Here is a 27704-nt window from a genome sequence, read left to right on the forward strand (position 1 = left end):
CATTTAGTATTAGGAGGGTGTTCTTAATGTTTTGTACACTCAGTGTATGTCTTTTGCTTTATGTAATGGCATATATTTTAATGATTTATGTAATGTATGTAATCTATTGATATATAATTTTGATACATTTTGAAATGTACTTACATGGTGATTCATTTTGTTTTTCAGAATCTCCAAGCAAACTCAGTCTCTCCAGAGATCAGTCTCTCCAGTACCCAGTCATCTGTCCATGAAGAGTGACTTCTCTATGGATCATCCCATTTATTTTAGTGATGGATCAGGGACCTTTGGAAGCAGGTAAGTTACTGGTCAGAATTGATGATATTACTATTGAAGAGGAGAAACTTCAAGATCTGAAACCAGATGCATTTTGTGTATCTGAGTATGTACTGTACAGCAGTGGTCACCAACCTTTTCTAAGTCTAGATCACTTTCACAGTAAAAAAAAAATGGCTGAGATTTACTGCTCAGATTGTTTTTTTTTACATTAACCTCACACAAACAGTTTTGTAGGAATGAGGTTTGGGCAGTAGGCCTAATACATTATCCCAGCATTAGGCTATATGATTGGACTGCCAATGTTGTTATTAATCAGACCATACTATATTTCAAAACTCTAGCTTTGATACCAAAATAGATCAGTTGGTTTAATACAGCAGCTCTTTGCTGTATTCATTGACAGTCTCTCTGTGGTCATGGTTTTAAAAGATATTAAATCTTACATAAGCTAGTAGCCTATTAAACTTGGCTGTGGCCAGAGTCATGGAAGCTCTGTAGCCACAGTGATTTGAGCTATCTACGCAGTAGGTGCACTCGATTTAGTCACAGATTTGTGGAGCAATTCTGTGGAGCAAGAATTGAAATAAATAGCTTTTTATTCTACTGGACTGATGGTATCTGCATCTGAAGGTCAACGAGGTCAAATCACGACGTCAGTGAACTTCAGGTCGAAAAGTTGGAGCTCTAGAAATATGCCTGAGTTTCCGACTTGGATTTCCGAGTTGGATGACATTTCAAAATGATTGTTCCCAACCACCTCTCACGGTCCCTGCTCTCTCCCTCCTTTCCTCCGGTGAGACTTACCAGAGAGGGGGGGACACCGTCTTCCACTTGATGTTGAAACTGGAGTCGCACCGCATCTGCCTCATGCACAAATTCATGTTGTTCCTATGACCAGAGAAAGCGAAAAATTCCTAAATATTAAAATCGACACGACGAGCTGCTAATAATAATAAACCGCAAGGCAATCGATACTTGGCTACTCTTTCATTGGCGATGCAGCCCGAGCAGAAGTATGGAGAAGTGCGCATTGTAAAATAGTTTTATGTAAACAGTGACCGTGCTGAAAATAAACTTAAACATGAACTCTCATAAAAACAGCAGCTCTTTGCTGTATTCGTTGACAGTCTCTCTGTGGTCATGGTTTTAAAATATATTAAATCTTACGTAAGCCTATTAAACTTGGCTGTGGCCAGAGTCATGGAAGCTCTGTAGCCACAGTGATTTGAGCTATCTACGCAGTAGGTGCACTCGATTTAGTCACAGATTTGCCAGTCCTCCGGGAAGGCAGAGTTTGTCTCATGGGAACACGTTGCTTACCCGGTGCGCAGGACGTTTGAATCAAGTGCACCTACCGGCAACAACTCAACACGATTTAAAAAAAGGAGCGCAAGCCTTTATAGTTGGTTGGCTTTTCTACAGAAATATTTGGTGATCGACTAGGAATGCCTTGAAGATTGACCGGTTGGAGAACCACTGCTGTAAAGCATCTGCTTATAATTTGTTGTTTATGTCAATTATTTGAAGACACTGAGTGTACAAAACATTATGAACATCTGCTTTTTCCACGACATAATTGACAAGGTGAATCCAGGTGAAAGCAATGATCCCTTATTGATGTCACTTGTTAAATCCACTTCAGTCAGTGTAGATGAAGGGGAGTAGACATGTTTATTAGGGATGCACCGATATGACATTTTTGGCCGATAACCATATCCAATATTTTCCTTGTCAAACAACCCGATATCTGATATTTTCCTTGCCAAACAACCTGATACCGATTTCCAGTATTTTCCTTGCCAAACAAACCGATATCTGACATTTTCCTTTTCAAACAACCCGATACCGATATCCGATATTTTCCTTGCCAACAACCCGATATCCAATATTTTCCTTGCCAAACAACCCGATATCCAGTATTTTCCTTGCCAAAGAACCTGATATCCAGTATTTTCCTTACCAGACAACTCGATACCGATATCCAGTATTTCCCTTGCCAAACAACCCGATATCCAGTATTTTCCTTGTCAAACAACCCGAAACCGATATCCAGTATTTTCCATGCCAAACAACCCGATATCCAGTATTTTCCTTGCCAAACGACCTGATATCCAGTTTTTTCCTTGTCATACAACCCAATAGCCAATATTTTTAATGCCAAACAACCCCATATTCAGTATTTTCCTTGCCAAATAACCCGATATCTGACATTTTCCTTGTGAAACAACCCGATACCGATATCCAGTATTTTCCTTGCCAAACAACCTGATATCCGATATTTTCCTTGTCAAACAACATCTGATATTTTCCATGCTAAACAACCCAATACCGATATCCGAAATGTTCTTTGCCAAACAACCCGATATCTGATATTTTCCTTGCCAAACAACCCGATACCGATATCCAGTATTTTCCTTGCCAAACAACCCGATATCTGATATTTTCCTTGCCTAACAACCCGATACCGATATCCAGTATTTTCCTTGCCAAACAACCCGATATCCAGTATTTTCCTTGCCAAACAACCCGATATTTGACATTTTCCTTGTCAAACAACCCGATATTTGACATTTTCCTTGTCAAACAACCCGATATTTGACATTTTCCTTGTCAAACAACCCGATACCGATATCCAATATTTTCCTTTCCAAACAACCCGATATCCAATATTTTCCTTGCCAAATAACCCGATATCCAGTATTTTCCTTGCCAAACACCCCGATATCCAATATTTCCCCTGCCAAACAACCCGATACAGATATCCAGTATTTTGTTGTGTATGTCAATTATTTGAAGACACTGAGTGTACAAAACATTATGAACATCTGCTATTTCCATGACATAATTGACAAGGTGAATCCAGGTGAAAGCAATGATCCCATATTGATGTCACTTGTTAAATCCACTTCAGTCAGTGTAGATGAAGGGGAGTAGACATGTTTATTAGGGATGCACCGATATGACATTTTTGGCCAATACCCATATCCGATTTTTTCCTTGTCAAACAACCCAATAGCCAATATTTTCCTTGCCAAACAACCCGTTATCTGATATTTTCGTTACCAAACAACCCGATACCGATATCCAGTATTTTCCTTACCAAACAACCCGATACCGATATTCAGTATTTTATTTGCCAAACAACCCGATATCCTTTATTTTCGTTACCAAACAACTCCATACCGATATTCAATATTTTCCTTGCCAAACAACCCGATATCCAGTATTTTATTTGCCAAACAACCCGATATCTGACATTTTCCTTGTCAAACAACCCGATACCGATATCCGGTATTTTCCTTGCCAAACAACCTGATATCTGATATTTTCCTTGCCAAACAACCCGATACCAATATCCAGTATTTTCCTTGCCAAACAACCCGATTTCCAGTATTTTCCTTACCAAACAACCCGATACCGATATCCGATATTTTCCTTGCCAAACAACCCGATATCCAATATTTTCCTTGCCAAACAACCAGATATCCAGTATTTTCCTTGCCAAACAAGCCGATATCCGATATTTTCCATGCCAAACAACCCGATACCGATATCCGAAATGTTCTTTGCCCAACAACCCGATATCCAGTATTTTACTTGGCAAACAACCACGATATCTGATATTTTCTTTGCCAAACAACCTGATACCGATATCCAGTATTTTCCTTGCCAAACAACCCGATATCTGACATTTTCCTTGTCAAACTTCCCGATACCGATATCCAGTATTTTCCTTGCCAAACAACCTGATATCTGATATTTTCCTTGTCAAACAACCCGATACCGATATCCAGTATTTTCCTTGCCAAACAACCTGATATCTGATATTTTCCTTGCCAAACAACCCGATACCAATATCCAGTATTTTCCTTGCCAAACAACCCGATATCCAGTATTTTCCTTACCAAACAACCTGATACCGATATCCGATATTTTCTTTGCCAAACATCCCGATATCCAATATTTTCCTTGCCAAACAACCCGATATCCAGTATTTTCCTTACCAAACAACCCGATACCGATAGCCGATATTTTGCTTGCCAAACAACCCGATAGCCGATATTTTCCTTGCCAAACAACCCGATATCCAATATTTTCCTTGCCAAACAACCCGATATACAGTATTTTACTTGCCAAACAACCCGATATCTGATATTTCCATGCCAAACAACCCGATACCGATATCCAGTTTTTTCCTTGCCAAACAACCCCATATCTGATATTTTCCTTGTCTAACAACCCGATACCGATATCCAGTATTTTCCTTGCCAAACAACCCGATATCCATTATTTTCCTTACCAAACAACCCAATATGGATATTCGATATTTTCCTTGCCAAACAACCCGATATCCAATATTTTCCTTGCCAATCAACCAGATATCCAGTATTTTCCTTTCCAAACAACCCGATATCCAGTATTTTACTTGGCAAACAACCCGATATCTGACATTTTCCTTGTCAAACTTCCCGATACCGATATCCAGTATTTTCCTTGCCAAACAACCTGATATCTGATATTTTTCTTGCCAAACATCCCGATATCCAATATTTTCCTTGCCAAACAACCCGATATCCAGTATTTTCCTTACCAAACAACCCGATACCGATAGCCGATATTTTCCTTGCCAAACAACCCGATATCCAATATTTTCCTTGCCAAACATCCCGATATCCAGTATTTTCCTTGCCAAACAACCCGATATACAGTATTTTACTTGCCAAACAACCCGATATCTGATATTTTCTTTGCCAAACAACCCGATACCCAGTATTTTCCTTGCCAAACAACCCCATACCGATATCCAGTATTTTCCTTGCCAAACAACCTGATATCTGATATTTTTCTTGCCAAACATCCCGATATCCAATATTTTCCTTGCCAAACAACCCGATATCCAGTATTTTCCTTACCAAACAACCCGATACCGATAGCCGATATTTTCCTTGCCAAACAACCCGATATCCAATATTTTCCTTGCCAAACATCCCGATATCTGATATTTTCCTTGCCAAACAACCTGATACCGATTTCCAGTATTTTCCTTGCCAAACAACCCGATATCCAGTATTTTCCTTGCCAAACAACCCGATATCTGACATTTTCCTTGTCAAACAACCCGATACCGATATCCGATATTTTCCTTGCCAACAACCCGATATCCAATATTTTCCTTGCCAAACAACCCGATATCCAGTATTTTCCTTGCCAAAGAACCTGATATCCAGTATTTTCCTTACCAGACAACTCGATACCGATATCCAGTATTTCCCTTGCCAAACAACCCGATATCCAGTATTTTCCTTGTCAAACAACCCGAAACCGATATCCAGTATTTTCCGTGCCAAACAACCCGATATCCAGTATTTTCCTTGCCAAACGACCTGATATCCATTTTTTTCCTTGTCAAACAACCCAATAGCCAATATTTTCCTTGCCAAACAACCTGATATCCGATATTTTCCTTGCCAAGCAACATCTGATATTTTCCATGCTAAACAACCCGATACCGATATCCGAAATGTTCTTTGCCAAACAACCCGATATCTGATATTTTCCTTGCCAAACAACCCGATACCGATATCCAGTATTTTCCTTGCCAAACAACCCGATATCTGATATTTTCCTTGCCTAACAACCCGATACCGATATCCAGTATTTTCCTTGCCAAACAACCCGATATCCAGTATTTTCCTTGCCAAACAACCCGATATTTGACATTTTCCTTGTCAAACAACCCGATATTTGACATTTTCCTTGTCAAACAACCCGATACCGATATCCAATATTTTCCTTTCCAAACAACCCGATATCCAATATTTTCCTTGCCAAATAACCCGATATCCAGTATTTTCCTTGCCAAACACCCCGATATCCAATATTTCCCCTGCCAAACAACCCGATACAGATATCCAGTATTTTGTTGTGTATGTCAATTATTTGAAGACACTGAGTGTACAAAACATTATGAACATCTGCTATTTCCATGACATAATTGACAAGGTGAATCCAGGTGAAAGCAATGATCCCTTATTGATGTCACTTGTTAAATCCACTTCAGTCAGTGTAGATGAAGGGGAGTAGACATGTTTATTAGGGATGCACCGATATGACATTTTTGGCCAATACCCATATCCGATTTTTTCCTTGTCAAACAACCCAATAGCCAATATTTTCCTTGCCAAACAACCCGTTATCTGATATTTTCGTTACCAAACAACCCGATACTGATATCCAGTATTTTCGTTACCAAACAACCCGATACCGATATTCAGTATTTTATTTGCCAAACAACCCGATATCCATTATTTTCGTTACCAAACAACTCCATACCGATATTCAATATTTTCCTTGCCAAACAACCCGATATCCAGTATTTTATTTGCCAAACAACCCGATATCTGACATTTTCCTTGTCAAACAACCCGATACCGATATCCGGTATTTTCCTTGCCAAACAACCTGATATCTGATATTTTCCTTGCCAAACAACCCGATACCAATATCCAGTATTTTCCTTGCCAAACAACCCGATTTCCAGTATTTTCCTTACCAAACAACCTGATACCGATATCCGATATTTTCCTTGCCAAACAACCCGATATCCAATATTTTCCTTGCCAAACAACATTCGATATTTTCCATGCTAAACAACCCGATACCGATATCCGAAATTTTCTTTGCCAAACAACCCGATATCTGATATTTTCCTTGTCAAACAACCCGATACCGATATCCAGTATTTTCCTTCCCAAACAACCTGATATCTGATATTTTCCTTGCCAAACAACACGATACCAATATCCAGTATTTTCCTTACCAAACAATCCGATATCCAGCATTTTCCTTACCAAACAACCCGATACCGATATCCGATATTTTCCTTGCCAAACAACCCGATATCCAATATTTTCCTTGCCAAACAACCCGATACCCATATCCTATATTTTCCTTGCCAAACAACACCCGATATCCAATATTTTCCTTGCCAAACAACCCGATATCCGATATTTTCCTTGCCAAACAACATCCAATATTTTCCATGCTAAACAACCCGATAAAGATATCTGAAATTTTCTTTGCCAAACAACCCGATATCCGATATTTTCCATGCCAAACAACCCGATACCGATATCCGAAATGTTCTTTGCCAAACAACCCGATATCTGATATTTTCCTTGCCAAACAACCCGATACCGATATCCAGTATTTTCCTTGCCAAACAACCCGATATCTGATAATTTCCTTGCCTAACAACCCGATACCGATATCCAGTATTTTCCTTGCCAAACAACCCGATATCCATTATTTTCCTTACAAAACAACCCAATACCGATATTCGATATTTTCCTTGCCAATCAACCCAATATCCAATATTTTCCTTGCCAAACAACCAGATATCCAGTATTTTCCTTGCCAAACAAGCCGATATCCGATATTTTCCATGCCAAACAACCCGATACCGATATCCGAAATGTTCTTTGCCCAACAACCCGATATCCAGTATTTTACTTGGCAAACAACCCGATATCTGATATTTTCTTTGCCAAACAACCTGATACCGATATCCAGTATTTTCCTTGCCAAACAACCCGATATCTGACATTTTCCTTGTCAAACTTCCCGATACCGATATCCAGTATTTTCCTTGCCAAACAACCTGATATCTGATATTTTCCTTGCCAAACAACCCGATACCGATATCCAGTATTTTCCTTGCCAAACAACCCGATATCCAGTATTTTCCTTACCAAACAACCTGATACCGATATCCGATATTTTCCTTGCCAAACATCCCGATATCCAATATTTTCCTTGCCAAACAACCCGATATCCAGTATTTTCCTTACCAAACAACCCGATACCGATAGCCGATATTTTCCTTGCCAAACAACCCGATATCCAATATTTTCCTTGCCAATCATCCCGATATCCAGTATTTTCCTTGCCAAACAACCCGATATACAGTATTTTACTTGCCAAACAACCCGATATCTGATATTTTCCATGCCAAACACCCCGATACCAATATCCGAAATGTTCTTTGCCAAACAACCCGATATCTGATATTTTCCTTGCCAAACAACCCGATACCGATATCCAGTTTTTTCCTTGCCAAACAACCCCATATCTGATATTTTCCTTGTCTAACAACCCGATACCGATATCCAGTATTTTCCTTGCCAAACAACCCGATATCCAGTATTTTCCTTGCCAAACAACCCGATATCTGACATTTTCCTTGTCAAACTTCCCGATACCGATATCCAGTATTTTCCTTGCCAAACAACCTGATATCTGAAATTTTTCTTGCCAAACATCCCGATATCCAATATTTTCCTTGCCAAACAACCCGATATCCAGTATTTTCCTTACCAAACAACCCGATACCGATAGCCGATATTTTCCTTGCCAAACAACCCGATATCCAATATTTTCCTTGCAAACATCCCGATATCCAGTATTTTCCATGCCAAACAACCCGATATACAGTATTTTACTTGCCAAACAACCCGATATCTGATATTTTCCATGCCAAACACCCCGATACCGATATCCGAAATTTTCTTTGCCAAACATCCCGATATCAGATATTTTCCTTGCCAAACATCCCGATATCTGATATTTTCTTTGCCAAACAACCCGATATCAATATTTTCCTTGCCAAACAACCCCATACCGATATCCAGTATTTTCCTTGCCAAACAACCTGATATCTGACATTTTCCTTGTCAAACAACCTGATACCCAGTATTTTCCTTGCCAAACACCCCGATATCCAATATTTCCCTTGCCAAACAACCCCATACCGATATCCAGTATTTTCCTTGCCAAACAACCCGATACCAATAACCGATATTAAAAATTTTAGCAGCCTTCTAAGCATTCTAGTACAGTTAAATAGTTTAAACACACACACACACACTGAACAAAAATGTACACTGCTCAAAAAAATAAAGGGAACACTTAAACAACACATCCTAGATCTGAATGAAAGAAATAATCTTATTAAATACTTTTTTCTTTACATAGTTGAATGTGCTGACAACAAAATCACACAAAAAGAATCAATGGAAATCCAATGTATCAACCCATGGAGGTCTGGATTTGGAGTCACACTCAAAATTACAGTGGAAAACCACACTACAGGCTGATCCAACTTTGATGTAATGTCCTTAAAACAAGTCAAAATGAGGCTCAGTAGTGTGTGTGGCCTCCACGTGCCTGTATGACCTCCCTACAACGCCTGGGCATGCTCCTGATGAGGTTGCGGATGGTCTCCTGAGGGATCTCCTCCCAGACCTGGACTAAAGCATCCGCCAACTCCTGGACAGTCTGTGGTGCAACGTGGCGTTGGTGGATGGAGCGAGACATGATGTCCCAGATGTGCTCAATTGGATTCAGGTCTGGGGAACGGGTGGGCCAGTCCATAGCATCAATGCCTTCCTCTTGCAGGAACTGCTGACACACTCCAGCCACATGAGGTCTAGCATTGTCTTGCATTAGGAGGAACCCAGGGCCAACCGTACCAGCATATGGTCTCACAAGGGGTCTGAGGATCTCATCTCGGTACCTAATGGCAGTTAGGCTACCTCTGGCGAGCACATGGAGGGCTGTGCGGCCCCCCAAAGAAATGCCACCCCACACCATGACTGACCCACCGCCAAACCGGTCATGCTGGAGGATGTTGCAGGCAGCAGAACGTTCTCCACGGCGTCTCCAGACTCTGTCACTTCTGTCACATGTGGTCAGTGTGAACCTGCTTTCATCTGTGAAGAGCACAGGGTGCCAGTGGCGAATTTGCCAATCTTGGTGTTCTCTGGCAAATGCCAAACGTCCTGCACGGTGTTGGGCTGTAAGCACAACCCCCACCTGTGGACGTCGGGCCCTCATACCACCCTCATGGAGTCTGTTTCTGACCGTTTGAGCAGACACATGCAGATTTGTGGCCTGCTGGAGGTCATTTTGCAGGGCTCTGGCAGTGCTCCTCCTGCTCCTCCTTGCACAAAGGCGGAGGTAGCGGTCCTGCTGCTGGGTTGTTGCCCTCCTACGGCCTCCTCCACGTCTCCTGATGTACTGGCCTGTCTCCTGGTAGCGCCTCCATGCTCTGGACACTACGCTGCCAGACACAGCAAACCTTCTTGCCACAGCTCGCATTGATGTGCCATCCTGGATGAGCTGCACTACCTGAGCCACTTGTGTGGGTTGTAGACTCCGTCTCATGCTACCACTAGAGTGAAAGCACAGCCAGCATTCAAAAGTGCCCAAAACATCAGCCAGGAAGCATAGGAACTGAGAAGTGTTCTGTGGTCTCCACCTGCAGTACCACTCCTTTATTGGGGGTGTCTTGCTTATTGCCTATAATTTCCACCTGTTGTCTATTCCATTTGCACAACACTATGTGAAATTTATTGTCAATCAGTGTTGCTTCCTAAGTGGACAGTTTGATTTCACAGAAGTGTGATTGACTTGGAGTTACATTGTGTTGTTTAAGTGTTCCCTTTATTTTTTGAGCAGTATACTTTGTTGGCATTTACGTATGTCCCCATTACCATTAAAACATAATCAAAACCTATTTATTTTACTTACTTGCTGCCGGGCGCACCGATTTGTATCAAGAACTGCAACGCTGAGGGTTTTTTCATGCTCAACAGTTTCTCATGTGTCTCAAGAATGGTCCACCACCCAAAGGACATCCAGCCAACTTGACACAACTGTGGGAATCATAGGAGTCAACGTGGGCCAGCATCTCTGTGGAACGCTTTCTACACCTTGAAGAGTCAATGCCTTGACGAGTTGAGGCTGTTTTGAGGGCAAAAAGGGGGGGGACACAATATTAGGAGGGTGTTCTTAATGTTTTGTACGCTCAGTGTATGTTTTTTGCTTTATGTAATACCATATATTTTAATGCTTTATGTGATGTATGTAATCGATTGATATATAATTTGGATATATTTTGAAATGTAGTTACATGGTGATTCATTTTGTTTTTCAGAATCTCCAAGCAAACTCAGTCTCTCCAGAGATCAGTCTCTCCAGTACCCAGTCATCTGTCCATGAAGAGTGACTTCTCTATGGATCATCCCATTTATTTTAGTGATGGATCAAAGACCGTTGGAAGCAGGTAAGTTACTGGTCAGAATTGATGATATTACTATTGAAGAGGAGAAACTTCAAGATCTGAAACCAGATGCATTTTGTGTATCTGAGTATGTACTGTACAGCAGTGGTCACCAACCTTTTCTAAGTCTAGATCACTTTCACAGTAAAAAAAAATGGCTGAGATTTACTGCTCAGATTGTTTTTTTTACATTAACCTCACACAAACAGTTTTGTAGGAATGAGGTTTGGGCAGTAGGCCTAATACATTATCCCAGCATTAGGCTATATGATTGGACTGCCAATGTTGTTATTAATCAGACCATACTATATTTCAAAACTCTAGCTTTGATACCAAAATAGATCAGTTGGTTTAATACAGCAGCTCTTTGCTGTATTCATTGACAGTCTCTCTGTGGTCATGGTTTTAAAAGATATTAAATCTTACATAAGCTAGTAGCCTATTAAACTTGGCTGTGGCCAGAGTCATGGAAGCTCTGTAGCCACAGTGATTTGAGCTATCTACGCAGTAGGTGCACTCGATTTAGTCACAGATTTGTGGAGCAATTCTGTGGAGCAAGAATTGAAATAAATAGCTTTTTATTCTACTGGACTGATGGTATCTGCATCTGAAGGTCAACGAGGTCAAATCACGACGTCAGTGAACTTCAGGTCGAAAAGTTGGAGCTCTAGAAATATGCCTGAGTTTCCGACTTGGATTTCCGAGTTGGATGACATTTCAAAATGATTGTTCCCAACCACCTCTCACGGTCCCTGCTCTCTCCCTCCTTTCCTCCGGTGAGACTGACCAGAGAGGGGGGGACACCGTCTTCCACTTGATGTTGAAACTCGAGTCGCACCGCATCTGCCTCATGCACAAATTCATGTTGTTCCTATGACCAGAGAAAGCGAAAAATTCCTAAATATTAAAATCGACACGACGAGCTGCTAATAATAATAAACCGCAAGGCAATCGATACTTGGCTACTCTTTCATTGGCGATGCAGCCCGAGCAGAAGTATGGAGAAGTGCGCATTGTAAAATAGTTTTATGTAAACAGTGACCGTGCTGAAAATAAACTTAAACATGAACTCTCATAAAAACAGCAGCTCTTTGCTGTATTCGTTGACAGTCTCTCTGTGGTCATGGTTTTAAAAGATATTAAATCCTACGTAAGCCTATTAAACTTGGCTGTGGCCAGAGTCATGGAAGCTCTGTAGCCACAGTGATTTGAGCTATCTACGCAGTAGGTGCACTCGATTTAGTCACAGATTTGCCAGTCCTCCGGGAAGGCAGAGTTTGTCTCATGGGAACACGTTGCTTACCCGGTGCGCAGGACGTTTGAATCAAGTGCACCTACCGGCAACAACTCAACACGATTTTAAAAAAGGAGCGCAAGCCTTTATAGTTGGTTGGCTTTTCTACAGAAATATTTGGTGATCGACTAGGAATGCCTTGAAGATTGACCGGTTGGAGAACCACTGCTGTAAAGCATCTGCTTATAATTTGTTGTTTATGTCAATTATTTGAAGACACTGAGTGTACAAAACATTATGAACATCTGCTTTTTCCACGACATAATTGACATGGTGAATCCAGGTGAAAGCAATGATCCCATATTGATGTCACTTGTTAAATCCACTTCAGTCAGTGTAGATGAAGGGGCGTAGACATGTTTATTAGGGATGCACCGATATGACATTTTTGGCCAATACCCATATCCGATTTTTTCCTTGTCAAACAACCCAATAGCCAATATTTTCCTTGCCAAACAACCCGTTATCTGATATTTTCGTTACCAAACAACCCGATACCGATATCCAGTATTTTCGTTACCAAACAACCCGATACCGATATTCAGTATTTTATTTGACAAACAACCCGATATCCTTTATTTTCGTTACCAAACAACTCCAAACCGATATTCAATATTTTCCTTGCCAAACAACCCGATATCCAGTATTTTATTTGCCAAACAACCCGATATCTGACATTTTCCTTGTCAAACAACCCGATACCGATATCCGTTATTTTCCTTGCCAAACAACCTGATATCTGATATTTTCCTTGCCAAACAACCCGATACCAATATCCAGTATTTTCCTTGCCAAACAACCCGATTTCCAGTATTTTCCTTACCAAACAACCCGATACCGATGTCCGATATTTTCCTTGCCAAACAACCCGATATCCAATATTTTCCTTGCCAAACAACATCCGATATTTTCCATGCTAAACAACCCGATACCGATATCCGAAATTTTCTTTGCCAAACAACCCGATATCTGACATTTTCCTTGTCAAACAACCCGATACCGATATCCAGTATTTTCCTTCCCAAACAACCTGATATCTGATATTTTCCTTGCCAAACAACCCGATACCAATATCCAGTATTTTCCTTACCAAACAATCCGATATCCAGTATTTTTCTTACCAAACAACCCGATACCGATATCCGATATTTTCCTTGCCAAACAACCCGATATCCAATATTTTCCTTGCCAAACAACCCGATATCCGATATTTTCCTTGCCAAACAACATCCAATATTTTCCATGCAAAACAACCCGATAAAGATATCTGAAATGTTCTTTGCCAAACAACCCGATATCCGATATTTTCCTTGCCAAACAACCCGATATCCGATATTTTCCATGCCAAACAACCCGATACCGATATCCGAAATGTTCTTTGCCAAACAACCCGATATCTGATATTTTCCTTGCCAAACAACCCGATACCGATATCCAGTATTTTCCTTGCCAAACAACCCGATATCTGATAATTTCCTTGCCTAACAACCCGATACCGATATCCAGTATTTTCCTTGCCAAACAACCCGATATCCATTATTTTCCTTACAAAACAACCCAATACCGATATTCGATATTTTCCTTGCCAATCAACCCGATATCCAATATTTTCCTTGCCAAACAACCAGATATCCAGTATTTTCCTTGCCAAACAAGCCGATATCCGATATTTTCCATGCCAAACAACCCGATACCGATATCCGAAATGTTCTTTGCCCAACAACCCGATATCCAGTATTTTACTTGGCAAACAACCCGATATCCAGTATTTTCCTTGCCAAACAACCCGATATCTGACATTTTCCTTGTCAAACTTCCCGATAACGATATCCAGTATTTTCCTTGCCAAACAACCTGATATCTGATATTTTTCTTGCCAAACATCCCGATATCCAGTATTTTCCTTGCCAAACAACCCGATATACAGTATTTTACTTGCCAAACAACCCGATATCCAGTATTTTCCTTGCCAAACAACCCGATATCTGACATTTTCCTTGTCAAACAACCCGATACCGATATCCGATATTTTCCTTGCCAACAACCCGATATCCAATATTTTCCTTGCCAAAGAACCTGATATCCAGTATTTTCCTTACCAGACAACTCGATACCGATATCCAGTATTTCCCTTGCCAAACAACCCGATATCCAGTATTTTCCTTGTCAAACAACCCGAAACCGATATCCAGTATTTTCCGTGCCAAACAACCCGATATCCAGTATTTTCCTTGCCAAACGACCTGATATCCAGTTTTTTCCTTGTCAAACAACCCAATAGCCAATATTTTCCTTGCCAAACAACCCGATATTCAGTATTTTCCTTGCCAAACAACCCGATATCTGATAGTTTCTTTGCCAAACAACCTGATTCCGATATCCAGTATTTTCCTTGCCAAATATCCCGATATCTGACATTTTCCTTGTGAAACAACCCGATACCGATATCCAGTATTTTCCTTGCCAAACAACCTGATATCCGATATTTTCCTTGCCAAACAACATCTGATATTTTCCATGCTAAACAACCCGATACCGATATCCGAAATGTTCTTTGCCAAACAACCCGATATCTGATATTTTCCTTGCCAAACAACCCGATACCGATATCCAGTATTTTCCTTGCCAAACAACCCGATATCTGATATTTTCCTTGCCTAACAACCCGATACCGATATCCAGTATTTTCCTTGCCAAACAACCCGATATCCAGTATTTTCCTTGCCAAACAACCCGATATTTGACATTTTCCTTGTCAAACAACCCGATATTTGACATTTTCCTTGTCAAACAACCCGATACCGATATCCAATATTTTCCTTTCCAAACAACCCGATATCCAATATTTTCCTTGCCAAATAACCCGATATCCAGTATTTTCCTTGCCAAACACCCCGATATCCAATATTTCCCCTGCCAAACAACCCGATACAGATATCCAGTATTTTGTTGTGTATGTCAATTATTTGAAGACACTGAGTGTACAAAACATTATGAACATCTGCTATTTCCATGACATAATTGACAAGGTGAATCCAGGTGAAAGCAATGATCCCATATTGATGTCACTTGTTAAATCCACTTCAGTCAGTGTAGATGAAGGGGAGTAGACATGTTTATTTGGGATGCACCGATATGACATTTTTGGCCAATCTCATATCCGATTTTTTCCTTGTCAAACAACCCAATAGCCAATATTTTCCTTGCCAAACAACCCGTTATCTGATATTTTCGTTACCGAACAACCCGATACCGATATCCAGTATTTTCCTTACCAAACAACCCGATACCGATATTCAGTATTTTATTTGACAAACAACCCGATATCCTTTATTTTCGTTACCAAACAACTCCATACCGATATTCAATATTTTCCTTGCCAAACAACCCGATATCCAGTATTTTATTTGCCAAACAACCCGATAGCTGACATTTTCCTTGTCAAACAACCCGATACCGATATCCGGTATTTTCCTTGCCAAACAACCCGATTTCCAGTATTTTCCTTACCAAACAACCCGATATCCGATATTTTCCTTGCCAAACAACCCGATATCCAATATTTTCCTTGCCAAACAACATCCGATATTTTCCATGCTAAACAACCCGATACCGATATCCGAAATTTTCTTTGCCAAACAACCCGATATCTGATATTTTCCTTGTCAAACAACCCGATACCGATATCCAGTATTTTCCTTCCCAAACAACCTGATATCTGATATTTTCCTTGCCAAACAACCCGATATCCAGTATTTTCCTTACCAAACAACCCGATACCGTTAGCCGATATTTTCCTTGCCAAACATCCCGATATCCAGTATTTTCCTTGCCAAACAACCTGATATCTGACATTTTCCTTGTCAAACAACCTGATACCCAGTATTTTCCTTGCCAAACACCCCGATATCCAATATTTCCCTTGCCAAACAACCCCATACCGATATCCAGTATTTTCCTTGCCAAACAACCCGATACCAATAACCGATATTAAAAATTTTAGCAGCCTTCTAAGCATTCTAGTACAGTTAAATAGTTTAAACACACACACACACACTGAACAAAAATGTACACTGCTCAAAAAAATAAAGGGAACACTTAAACAACACATCCTAGATCTGAATGAAAGAAATAATCTTACTAAATACTTTTTTCTTTACATAGTTGAATGTGCTGACAACAAAATCACACAAAAATAATCAATGGAAATCCAATGTATCAACCCATGGAGGTCTGGATTTGGAGTCACACTCAAAATTACAGTGGAAAACCACACTACAGGCTGATCCAACTTTGATGTAATGTCCTTAAAACAAGTCAAAATGAGGCTCAGTAGTGTGTGTGGCCTCCACGTGCCTGTATGACCTCCCTACAACGCCTGGGCATGCTCCTGATGAGGTTGCGGATGGTCTCCTGAGGGATCTCCTCCCAGACCTGGACTAAAGCATCCGCCAACTCCTGGACAGTCTGTGGTGCAACGTGGCGTTGGTGGATGGAGCGAGACATGATGTCCCAGATGTGCTCAATTGGATTCAGGTCTGGGGAACGGGTGGGCCAGTCCATAGCATCAATGCCTTCCTCTTGCAGGAACTGCTGACACACTCCAGCCACATGAGGTCTAGCATTGTCTTGCATTAGGAGGAACCCAGGGCCAACCGTACCAGCATATGGTCTCACAAGGGGTCTGAGGATCTCATCTCGGTACCTAATGGCAGTTAGGCTACCTCTGGCGAGCACATGGAGGGCTGTGCGGCCCCCAAAGAAATGCCACCCCACACCATGACTGACCCACCGCCAAACCGGTCATGCTGGAGGATGTTGCAGGCAGCAGAACGTTCTCCACGGGCGTCTCCAGACTCTGTCACGTCTGTCACATGTGCTCAGTGTGAACCTGCTTTCATCTGTGAAGAGCACAGGGTGCCAGTGGCGAATTTGCCAATCTTGGTGTTCTCTGGCAAATGCCAAACGTCCTGCACGGTGTTGGGCTGTAAGCACAACCCCCACCTGTGGACGTCGGGCCCTCATACCACCCTCATGGAGTCTGTTTCTGACCGTTTGAGCAGACACATGCACATTTGTGGCCTGCTGGAGGTCATTTTGCAGGGCTCTGGCAGTGCTCCTCCTGCTCCTCCTTGCACAAAGGCGGAGGTAGCGGTCCTGCTGCTGGGTTGTTGCCCTCCTACGGCCTCCTCCACGTCTCCTGATGTACTGGCCTGTCTCCTGGTAGCGCCTCCATGCTCTGGACACTACGCTGACAGACACAGCAAACCTTCTTGCCACAGCTCGCATTGATGTGCCATCCTGGATGAGCTGCACTACCTGAGCCACTTGTGTGGGTTGTAGACTCCGTCTCATGCTACCACTAGAGTGAAAGCACAGCCAGCATTCAAAAGTGACCAAAACATCAGCCAGGAAGCATAGGAACTGAGAAGTGCTCTGTGGTCTCCACCTGCAGTACCACTCCTTTATTGGGGGTGTCTTGCTTATTGCCTATAATTTCCACCTGTTGTCTATTCCATTTGCACAACAGCATGTGAAATTTATTGTCAATCAGTGTTGCTTCCTAAGTGGACAGTTTGATTTCACAGAAGTGTGATTGACTTGGAGTTACATTGTGTTGTTTAAGTGTTCCCTTTATTTTTTTGAGCAGTATACTTTGTTGGCATTTACGTATGTCCCCATTACCATTAAAACATAATCAAAACCTATTTATTTTACTTACTTGCTGCCGGGCGCACCGATTTGTATCAAGAACTGCAACGCTGAGGGGTTTTTCATGCTCAACAGTTTCTCATGTGTCTCAAGAATGGTCCACAACCCAAAGGACATCCAGCCCACTTGACACAACTGTGGGAATCATAGAAGTCAACGTGGGCCAGCATCTCTGTGGAACGCTTTCTACACCTTGAAGAGTCAATGCCTTGACGAGTTGAGGCTGTTTTGAGGGCAAAAAGGGGGGACACAATATTAGGAGGGTGTTCTTAATGTTTTGTACGCTCAGTGTATGTTTTTTGCTTTATGTAATACCATATATTTTAATGCTTTATGTGATGTATGTAATCGATTGATATATAATTTGGATATATTTTGAAATGTAGTTACATGGTGATTCATTTTGTTTTTCAGAATCTCCAAGCAAACTCAGTCTCTCCAGAGATCAGTCTCTCCAGTACCCAGTCATCTGTCCATGAAGAGTGACTTCTCTATGGATCATCCCATTTATTTTAGTGATGGATCAAAGACCGTTGGAAGCAGGTAAGTTACTGGTCAGAATTGATGATATTACTATTGAAGAGGAGAAACTTCAAGATCTGAAACCAGATGCATTTTGTGTATCTGAGTATGTACTGTACAGCAGTGGTCACCAACCTTTTCTAAGTCTAGATCACTTTCACAGTAAAAAAAAATGGCTGAGATTTACTGCTCAGATTGTTTTTTTTTACATTAACCTCACACAAACAGTTTTGTAGGAATGAGGTTTGGGCAGTAGGCCTAATACATTATCCCAGCATTAGGCTATATGATTGGACTGCCAATGTTGTTATTAATCAGACCATACTATATTTCAAAACTCTAGCTTTGATACCAAAATAGATCAGTTGGTTTAATACAGCAGCTCTTTGCTGTATTCATTGACAGTCTCCCTGTGGTCATGGTTTTAAAAGATATTAAATCTTACATAAGCTAGTAGCCTATTAAACTTGGCTGTGGCCAGAGTCATGGAAGCTCTGTAGCCACAGTGATTTGAGCTATCTACGCAGTAGGTGCACTCGATTTAGTCACAGATTTGTGGAGCAATTCTGTGGAGCAAGAATTGAAATAAATAGCTTTTTATTCTACTGGACTGATGGTATCTGCATCTGAAGGTCAACGAGGTCAAATCACGACGTCAGTGAACTTCAGGTCGAAAAGTTGGAGCTCTAGAAATATGCCTGAGTTTCCGACTTGGATTTCCGAGTTGGATGACATTTCAAAATGATTGTTCCCAACCACCTCTCACGGTCCCTGCTCTCTCCCTCCTTTCCTCCGGTGAGACTGACCAGAGAGGGGGGACACCGTCTTCCACTTGATGTTGAAACTCGAGTCGCACCGCATCTGCCTCATGCACAAATTCATGTTGTTCCTATGACCAGAGAAAGCGAAAAATTCCTAAATATTAAAATCGACACGACGAGCTGCTAATAATAATAAACCGCAAGGCAATCGATACTTGGCTACTCTTTCATTGGCGATGCAGCCCGAGCAGAAGTATGGAGAAGTGCGCATTGTAAAATAGTTTTATGTAAACAGTGACCGTGCTGAAAATAAACTTAAACATGAACTCTCATAAAAACAGCAGCTCTTTGCTGTATTCGTTGACAGTCTCTCTGTGGTCATGGTTTTAAAAGATATTAAATCCTACGTAAGCCTATTAAACTTGGCTGTGGCCAGAGTCATGGAAGCTCTGTAGCCACAGTGATTTGAGCTATCTACGCAGTAGGTGCACTCGATTTAGTCACAGATTTGCCAGTCCTCCGGGAAGGCAGAGTTTGTCTCATGGGAACACGTTGCTTACCCGGTGCGCAGGACGTTTGAATCAAGTGCACCTACCGGCAACAACTCAACACGATTTTAAAAAAGGAGCGCAAGCCTTTATAGTTGGTTGGCTTTTCTACAGAAATATTTGGTGATCGACTAGGAATGCCTTGAAGATTGACCGGTTGGAGAACCACTGCTGTAAAGCATCTGCTTATAATTTGTTGTTTATGTCAATTATTTAAAGACACTGAGTGTACAAAACATTATGAACATCTGCTTTTTCCACGACATAATTGACAAGGTGAATCCAGGTGAAAGCAATGATCCCTTATTGATGTCACTTGTTAAATCCACTTCAGTCAGTGTAGATGAAGGGGAGTAGACATGTTTATTAGGGATGCACCGATATGACATTTTTGGCCGATAACCATATCCAATATTTTCCTTGTCAAACAACCCGATATCTGATATTTTCCTTGCCAAACAACCTGATACCGATTTCCAGTATTTTCCTTGCCAAACAAACCGATATCTGACATTTTCCTTTTCAAACAACCCGATACCGATATCCGATATTTTCCTTGCCAACAACCCGATATCCAATATTTTCCTTGCCAAACAACCCGATATCCAGTATTTTCCTTGCCAAAGAACCTGATATCCAGTATTTTCCTTACCAGACAACTCGATACCGATATCCAGTATTTCCCTTGCCAAACAACCCGATATCCAGTATTTTCCTTGTCAAACAACCCGAAACCGATATCCAGTATTTTCCGTGCCAAAAACCCGATATCCAGTATTTTCCTTGCCAAACGACCTGATATCCAGTTTTTTCCTTGTCATACAACCCAATAGCCAATATTTTTAATGCCAAACAACCCCATATTCAGTATTTTCCTTGCCAAACAACCCAACAAGCATATCTGACATTTTCCTTGTGAAACAACCCGATCGAAATCTGACATTTTCCTTGAAACAACCCGATACCGAATCAGTATTTTCCTTGCCAAACAACCTGATATCCGATATTTTCCTTGTCAAACAACATCTGATATTTTCCATGCTAAACAACCCAATACCGATATCCGAAATGTTCTTTGCCAAACAACCCGATATCTGATATTTTCCTTGCCAAACAACCCGATACCGATATCCAGTATTTTCCTTGCCAAACAACCCGATATCTGATATTTTCCTTGCCTAACAACCCGATACCGATATCCAGTATTTTCCTTGCCAAACAACCCGATATCCAGTATTTTCCTTGCCAAACAACCCGATATTTGACATTTTCCTTGTCAAACAACCCGATATTTGACATTTTCCTTGTCAAACAACCCGATATTTGACATTTTCCTTGTCAAACAACCCGATACCGATATCCAATATTTTCCTTTCCAAACAACCCGATATCCAATATTTTCCTTGCCAAATAACCCGATATCCAGTATTTTCCTTGCCAAACACCCCGATATCCAATATTTCCCCTGCCAAACAACCCGATACAGATATCCAGTATTTTGTTGTGTATGTCAATTATTTGAAGACACTGAGTGTACAAAACATTATGAACATCTGCTATTTCCATGACATAATTGACAAGGTGAATCCAGGTGAAAGCAATGATCCCATATTGATGTCACTTGTTAAATCCACTTCAGTCAGTGTAGATGAAGGGGAGTAGACATGTTTATTAGGGATGCACCGATATGACATTTTTGGCCAATACCCATATCCGATTTTTTCCTTGTCAAACAACCCAATAGCCAATATTTTCCTTGCCAAACAACCCGTTATCTGATATTTTCGTTACCAAACAACCCGATACCGATATCCAGTATTTTCCTTACCAAACAACCCGATACCGATATTCAGTATTTTATTTGCCAAACAACCCGATATCCTTTATTTTCGTTACCAAACAACTCCATACCGATATTCAATATTTTCCTTGCCAAACAACCCGATATCCAGTATTTTATTTGCCAAACAACCCGATATCTGAAATTTTCCTTGTCAAACAACCCGATACCGATATCCGGTATTTTCCTTGCCAAACAACCTGATATCTGATATTTTCCTTGCCAAACAACCCGATACCAATATCCAGTATTTTCCTTGCCAAACAACCCGATTTCCAGTATTTTCCTTACCAAACAACCCGATACCGATATCCGATATTTTCCTTGCCAAACAACCCGATATCCAATATTTTCCTTGCCAAACAACCCGATATCCGTGATTTTCCTTGCCAAACAACCCGATACCGATATCCGGTATTTTCCTTGCCAAACAACCCGCCGATATCTGATATTTTCCTTGCCAAACAACCCGAACCGATATCCAGTATTTTACTTGGCAAACAACCCGATATCCAGTATTTTCCTTGCCAAACAACCCGATACCGATATCCAGTATTTTCCTTGCCAAACAACCCGATATCCGACATTTTCCTTGCCAAACAACCCGATACCGATATCCAGTATTTTCTTTGCCAAACAACCCGATATCCGATATTTTCCTTGCCAAACAACCCGATACCGATATCCGGTATTTTCCTTGCCAAACAACCCGATATCTAATATTTTCCTTGCCAAACAACCCGATATCCAGTATTTTCCTTACCAAACAACCCGATACCGATAGCCGATATTTTCCTTGCCAAACAACCCGATAGCCAGTATTTTCCTTGCCAAACAACCCGATATCCAATATTTTCCTTGCCAAAACCATACCGATATCCAGTATTTTCCTTGCCAAACAACCCGATACGATATTCAGTATTTTATTTGACAAACAACCCGATATCCTTTATTTTCGTTACCAAACAACCCACCGATATTCAATATTTTCCTTGCCAAACAACCCGATATCCAGTATTTTATTTGCCAAACAACCCGATATCTGATATTTTCCTTGTCTAACAACCCGATACCGATATCCGGTATTTTCCTTGCCAAACAACCCGATATCCATTATTTTCCTTACCAAACAACCCAGGATATTCGATATTTTCCTTGCCAAACAACCCGATATCCAGTATTTTCCTTGCCAAACAACCAGATATCCGGTATTTTCCATGCCAAACAACCCGACCGATATCCGAGTATTTTCTTTGGCAAACAACCCGATATCTGACATTTTCCTTGTCAAACTTCCCGATACCGATATCCAGTATTTTCCTTGCCAAACAACCTGATATCTGATATTTTCCTTGCCAAACAACCCGATATCCAGTATTTTCCTTACCAAACAACCCGATACCGTTAGCCGATATTTTCCTTGCCAAACAACCCGATATCCAGTATTTTCCTTGCCAAACAACCTGATATCTGACATTTTCCTTGCCAAACAACCTGATACCCAGTATTTTCCTTGCCAAACACCCCGATATCCAATATTTCCCTTGCCAAACAACCCCATACCGATATCCAGTATTTTCCTTGCCAAACAACCCGATATCTGACATTTTCCTTGTCAAACAACCTGATATCCAGTATTTTCCTTGCCAAACAACCCGATACCAATAACCGATATTAAAAATTTTAGCAGCCTTCTAAGCATTCTAGTACAGTTAAATAGTTGAAACACAGACACACACACTGAACAAAAATGTACACTGCTCAAAAAAATAAAGGGAACACTTAAACAACACATCCTAGATCTGAATGAAAGAAATAATCTTATTAAATACTTTTTCTTTACATAGTTGAATGTGCTGACAACAAAATCACACAAAAAGAATCAATGGAAATCCAATGTATCAACCCATGGAGGTCTGGATTTGGAGTCACACTCAAAATTACAGTGGAAAACCACACTACAGGCTGATCCAACTTTGATGTAATGTCCTTAAAACAAGTCAAAATGAGGCTCAGTAGTGTGTGTGGCCTCCACGTGCCTGTATGACCTCCCTACAACGCCTGGGCATGCTCCTGATGAGGTTGCGGATGGTCTCCTGAGGGATCTCCTCCCAGACCTGGACTAAAGCATCCGCCAACTCCTGGACAGTCTGTGGTGCAACGTGGCGTTGGTGGATGGAGCGAGACATGATGTCCCAGATGTGCTCAATTGGATTCAGGTCTGGGGAACGGGTGGGCCAGTCCATAGCATCAATGCCTTCCTCTTGCAGGAACTGCTGACACACTCCAGCCACATGAGGTCTAGCATTGTCTTGCATTAGGAGGAACCCAGGGCCAACCGTACCAGCATATGGTCTCACAAGGGGTCTGAGGATCTCATCTCGGTACCTAATGGCAGTTAGGCTACCTCTGGCGAGCACATGGAGGGCTGTGCGGCCCCCCAAAGAAATGCCACCCCACACCATGACTGACCCACCGCCAAACCGGTCATGCTGGAGGATGTTGCAGGCAGCAGAACGTTCTCCACGGCGTCTCCAGACTCTGTCACGTCTGTCACATGTGCTCAGTGTGAACCTGCTTTCATCTGTGAAGAGCACAGGGTGCCAGTGGCGAATTTGCCAATCTTGGTGTTCTCTGGCAAATGCCAAACGTCCTGCACGGTGTTGGGCTGTAAGCACAACCCCCACCTGTGGACGTCGGGCCCTCATACCACCCTCATGGAGTCTGTTTCTGACCGTTTGAGCAGACACATGCACATTTGTGGCCTGCTGGAGGTCATTTTGCAGGGCTCTGGCAGTGCTCCTCCTGCTCCTCCTTGCACAAAGGCGGAGGTAGCGGTCCTGCTGCTGGGTTGTTGCCCTCCTACGGCCTCCTCCACGTCTCCTGATGTACTGGCCTGTCTCCTGGTAGCGCCTCCATGCTCTGGACACTACGCTGCCAGACACAGCAAACCTTCTTGCCACAGCTCGCATTGATGTGCCATCCTGGATGAGCTGCACTACCTGAGCCACTTGTGTGGGTTGTAGACTCCGTCTCATGCTACCACTAGAGTGAAAGCACAGCCAGCATTCAAAAGTGCCCAAAACATCAGCCAGGAAGCATAGGAACTGAGAAGTGTTCTGTGGTCTCCACCTGCAGTACCACTCCTTTATTGGGGGTGTCTTGCTTATTGCCTATAATTTCCACCTGTTGTCTATTCCATTTGCACAACAGCATGTGAAATTTATTGTCAATCAGTGTTGCTTCCTAAGTGGACAGTTTGATTTCACAGAAGTGTGATTGACTTGGAGTTACATTGTGTTGTTTAAGTGTTCCCTTTATTTTTTTGAGCAGTATACTTTGTTGGCATTTACGTATGTCCCCATTACCATTAAAACATAATCAAAACCTATTTATTTTACTTACTTGCTGCCGGGCGCACCGATTTGTATCAAGAACTGCAACGCTGAGGGGTTTTTCATGCTCAACAGTTTCTCATGTGTCTCAAGAATGGTCCACCACCCAAAGGACATCCAGCCAACTTGACACAACTGTGGGAATCATAGGAGTCAACGTGGGCCAGCATCTCTGTGGAACGCTTTCTACACCTTGAAGAGTCAATGCCTTGACGAGTTGAGGCTGTTTTGAGGGCAAAAAAGGGGGGGACACAATATTAGGAGGGTGTTCTTAATGTTTTGTACGCTCAGTGTATGTTTTTGCTTTATGTAATACCATATATTTTAATGCTTTATGTGATGTATGTAATCGATTGATATATAATTTGGATATATTTTGAAATGTAGTTACATGGTGATTCATTTTGTTTTTCAGAATCTCCAAGCAAACTCAGTCTCTCCAGAGATCAGTCTCTCCAGTACCCAGTCATCTGTCCATGAAGAGTGACTTCTCTATGGATCATCCCATTTATTTTAGTGATGGATCAAAGACCGTTGGAAGCAGGTAAGTTACTGGTCAGAATTGATGATATTACTATTGAAGAGGAGAAACTTCAAGATCTGAAACCAGATGCATTTTGTGTATCTGAGTATGTACTGTACAGCAGTGGTCACCAACCTTTTCTAAGTCTAGATCACTTTCACAGTAAAAAAAAATGGCTGAGATTTACTGCTCAGATTGTTTTTTTTACATTAACCTCACACAAACAGTTTTGTAGGAATGAGGTTTGGGCAGTAGGCCTAATACATTATCCCAGCATTAGGCTATATGATTGGACTGCCAATGTTGTTATTAATCAGACCATACTATATTTCAAAACTCTAGCTTTGATACCAAAATAGATCAGTTGGTTTAATACAGCAGCTCTTTGCTGTATTCATTGACAGTCTCTCTGTGGTCATGGTTTTAAAAGATATTAAATCTTACATAAGCTAGTAGCCTATTAAACTTGGCTGTGGCCAGAGTCATGGAAGCTCTGTAGCCACAGTGATTTGAGCTATCTACGCAGTAGGTGCACTCGATTTAGTCACAGATTTGTGGAGCAATTCTGTGGAGCAAGAATTGAAATAAATAGCTTTTTATTCTACTGGACTGATGGTATCTGCATCTGAAGGTCAACGAGGTCAAATCACGACGTCAGTGAACTTCAGGTCGAAAAGTTGGAGCTCTAGAAATATGCCTGAGTTTCCGAGTTGGATTTCCGAGTTGGATGACATTTCAAAATGATTGTTCCCAACCACCTCTCACGGTCCCTGCTCTCTCCCTCCTTTCCTCCGGTGAGACTGACCAGAGAGGGGGGACACCGTCTTCCACTTGATGTTGAAACTCGAGTCGCACCGCATCTGCCTCATGCACAAATTCATGTTGTTCCTATGACCAGAGAAAGCGAAAAATTCCTAAATATTAAAATCGACACGACGAGCTGCTAATAATAATAAACCGCAAGGCAATCGATACTTGGCTACTCTTTCATTGGCGATGCAGCCCGAGCAGAAGTATGGAGAAGTGCGCATTGTAAAATAGTTTTATGTAAACAGTGACCGTGCTGAAAATAAACTTAAACATGAACTCTCATAAAAACAGCAGCTCTTTGCTGTATTCGTTGACAGTCTCTCTGTGGTCATGGTTTTAAAATATATTAAATCTTACGTAAGCCTATTAAACTTGGCTGTGGCCAGAGTCATGGAAGCTCTGTAGCCACAGTGATTTGAGCTATCTACGCAGTAGGTGCACTCGATTTAGTCACAGATTTGCCAGTCCTCCGGGAAGGCAGAGTTTGTCTCATGGGAACACGTTGCTTACCCGGTGCGCAGGACGTTTGAATCAAGTGCACCTACAGGCAACAACTCAACACGATTTTAAAAAAGGAGCGCAAGCCTTTATAGTTGGTTGGCTTTTCTACAGAAATATTTGGTGATCGACTAGGAATGCCTTGAAGATTGACCGGTTGGAGAACCACTGCTGTAAAGCATCTGCTTATAATTTGTTGTTTATGTCAATTATTTGAAGACACTGAGTGTACAAAACATTATGAACATCTGCTTTTTCCACGACATAATTGACAAGGTGAATCCAGGTGAAAGCAATGATCCCTTATTGATGTCACTTGTTAAATCCACTTCAGTCAGTGTAGATGAAGGGAGTAGACATGTTTATTAGGGATGCACCGATATGACATTTTTGGCCGATA

General features: G+C 41.5%; 1 protein-coding gene across 1 annotated transcript in view; it reads left to right on the top strand.

Moving 5' to 3' along the window:
* LOC106594243 (NLR family CARD domain-containing protein 3) overlaps positions 1-27704 on the top strand; it is a 68789-nt gene that overhangs the window by 14780 nt on the left and 26305 nt on the right. Inside the window, exons 3-6 of the mRNA XM_045715953.1 lie at positions 169-297; positions 11276-11404; positions 18822-18950; positions 25889-26017. Of these exons, the coding sequence (XP_045571909.1) occupies positions 169-297; positions 11276-11404; positions 18822-18950; positions 25889-26017 (516 nt within the window). The remainder of the gene's footprint in view (positions 1-168; positions 298-11275; positions 11405-18821; positions 18951-25888; positions 26018-27704) is intronic.

Source organism: Salmo salar, chromosome ssa03, assembly GCF_905237065.1.
Source record: "Salmo salar chromosome ssa03, Ssal_v3.1, whole genome shotgun sequence".
In the NCBI taxonomy this organism is placed as follows: domain Eukaryota; kingdom Metazoa; phylum Chordata; class Actinopteri; order Salmoniformes; family Salmonidae; genus Salmo; species Salmo salar.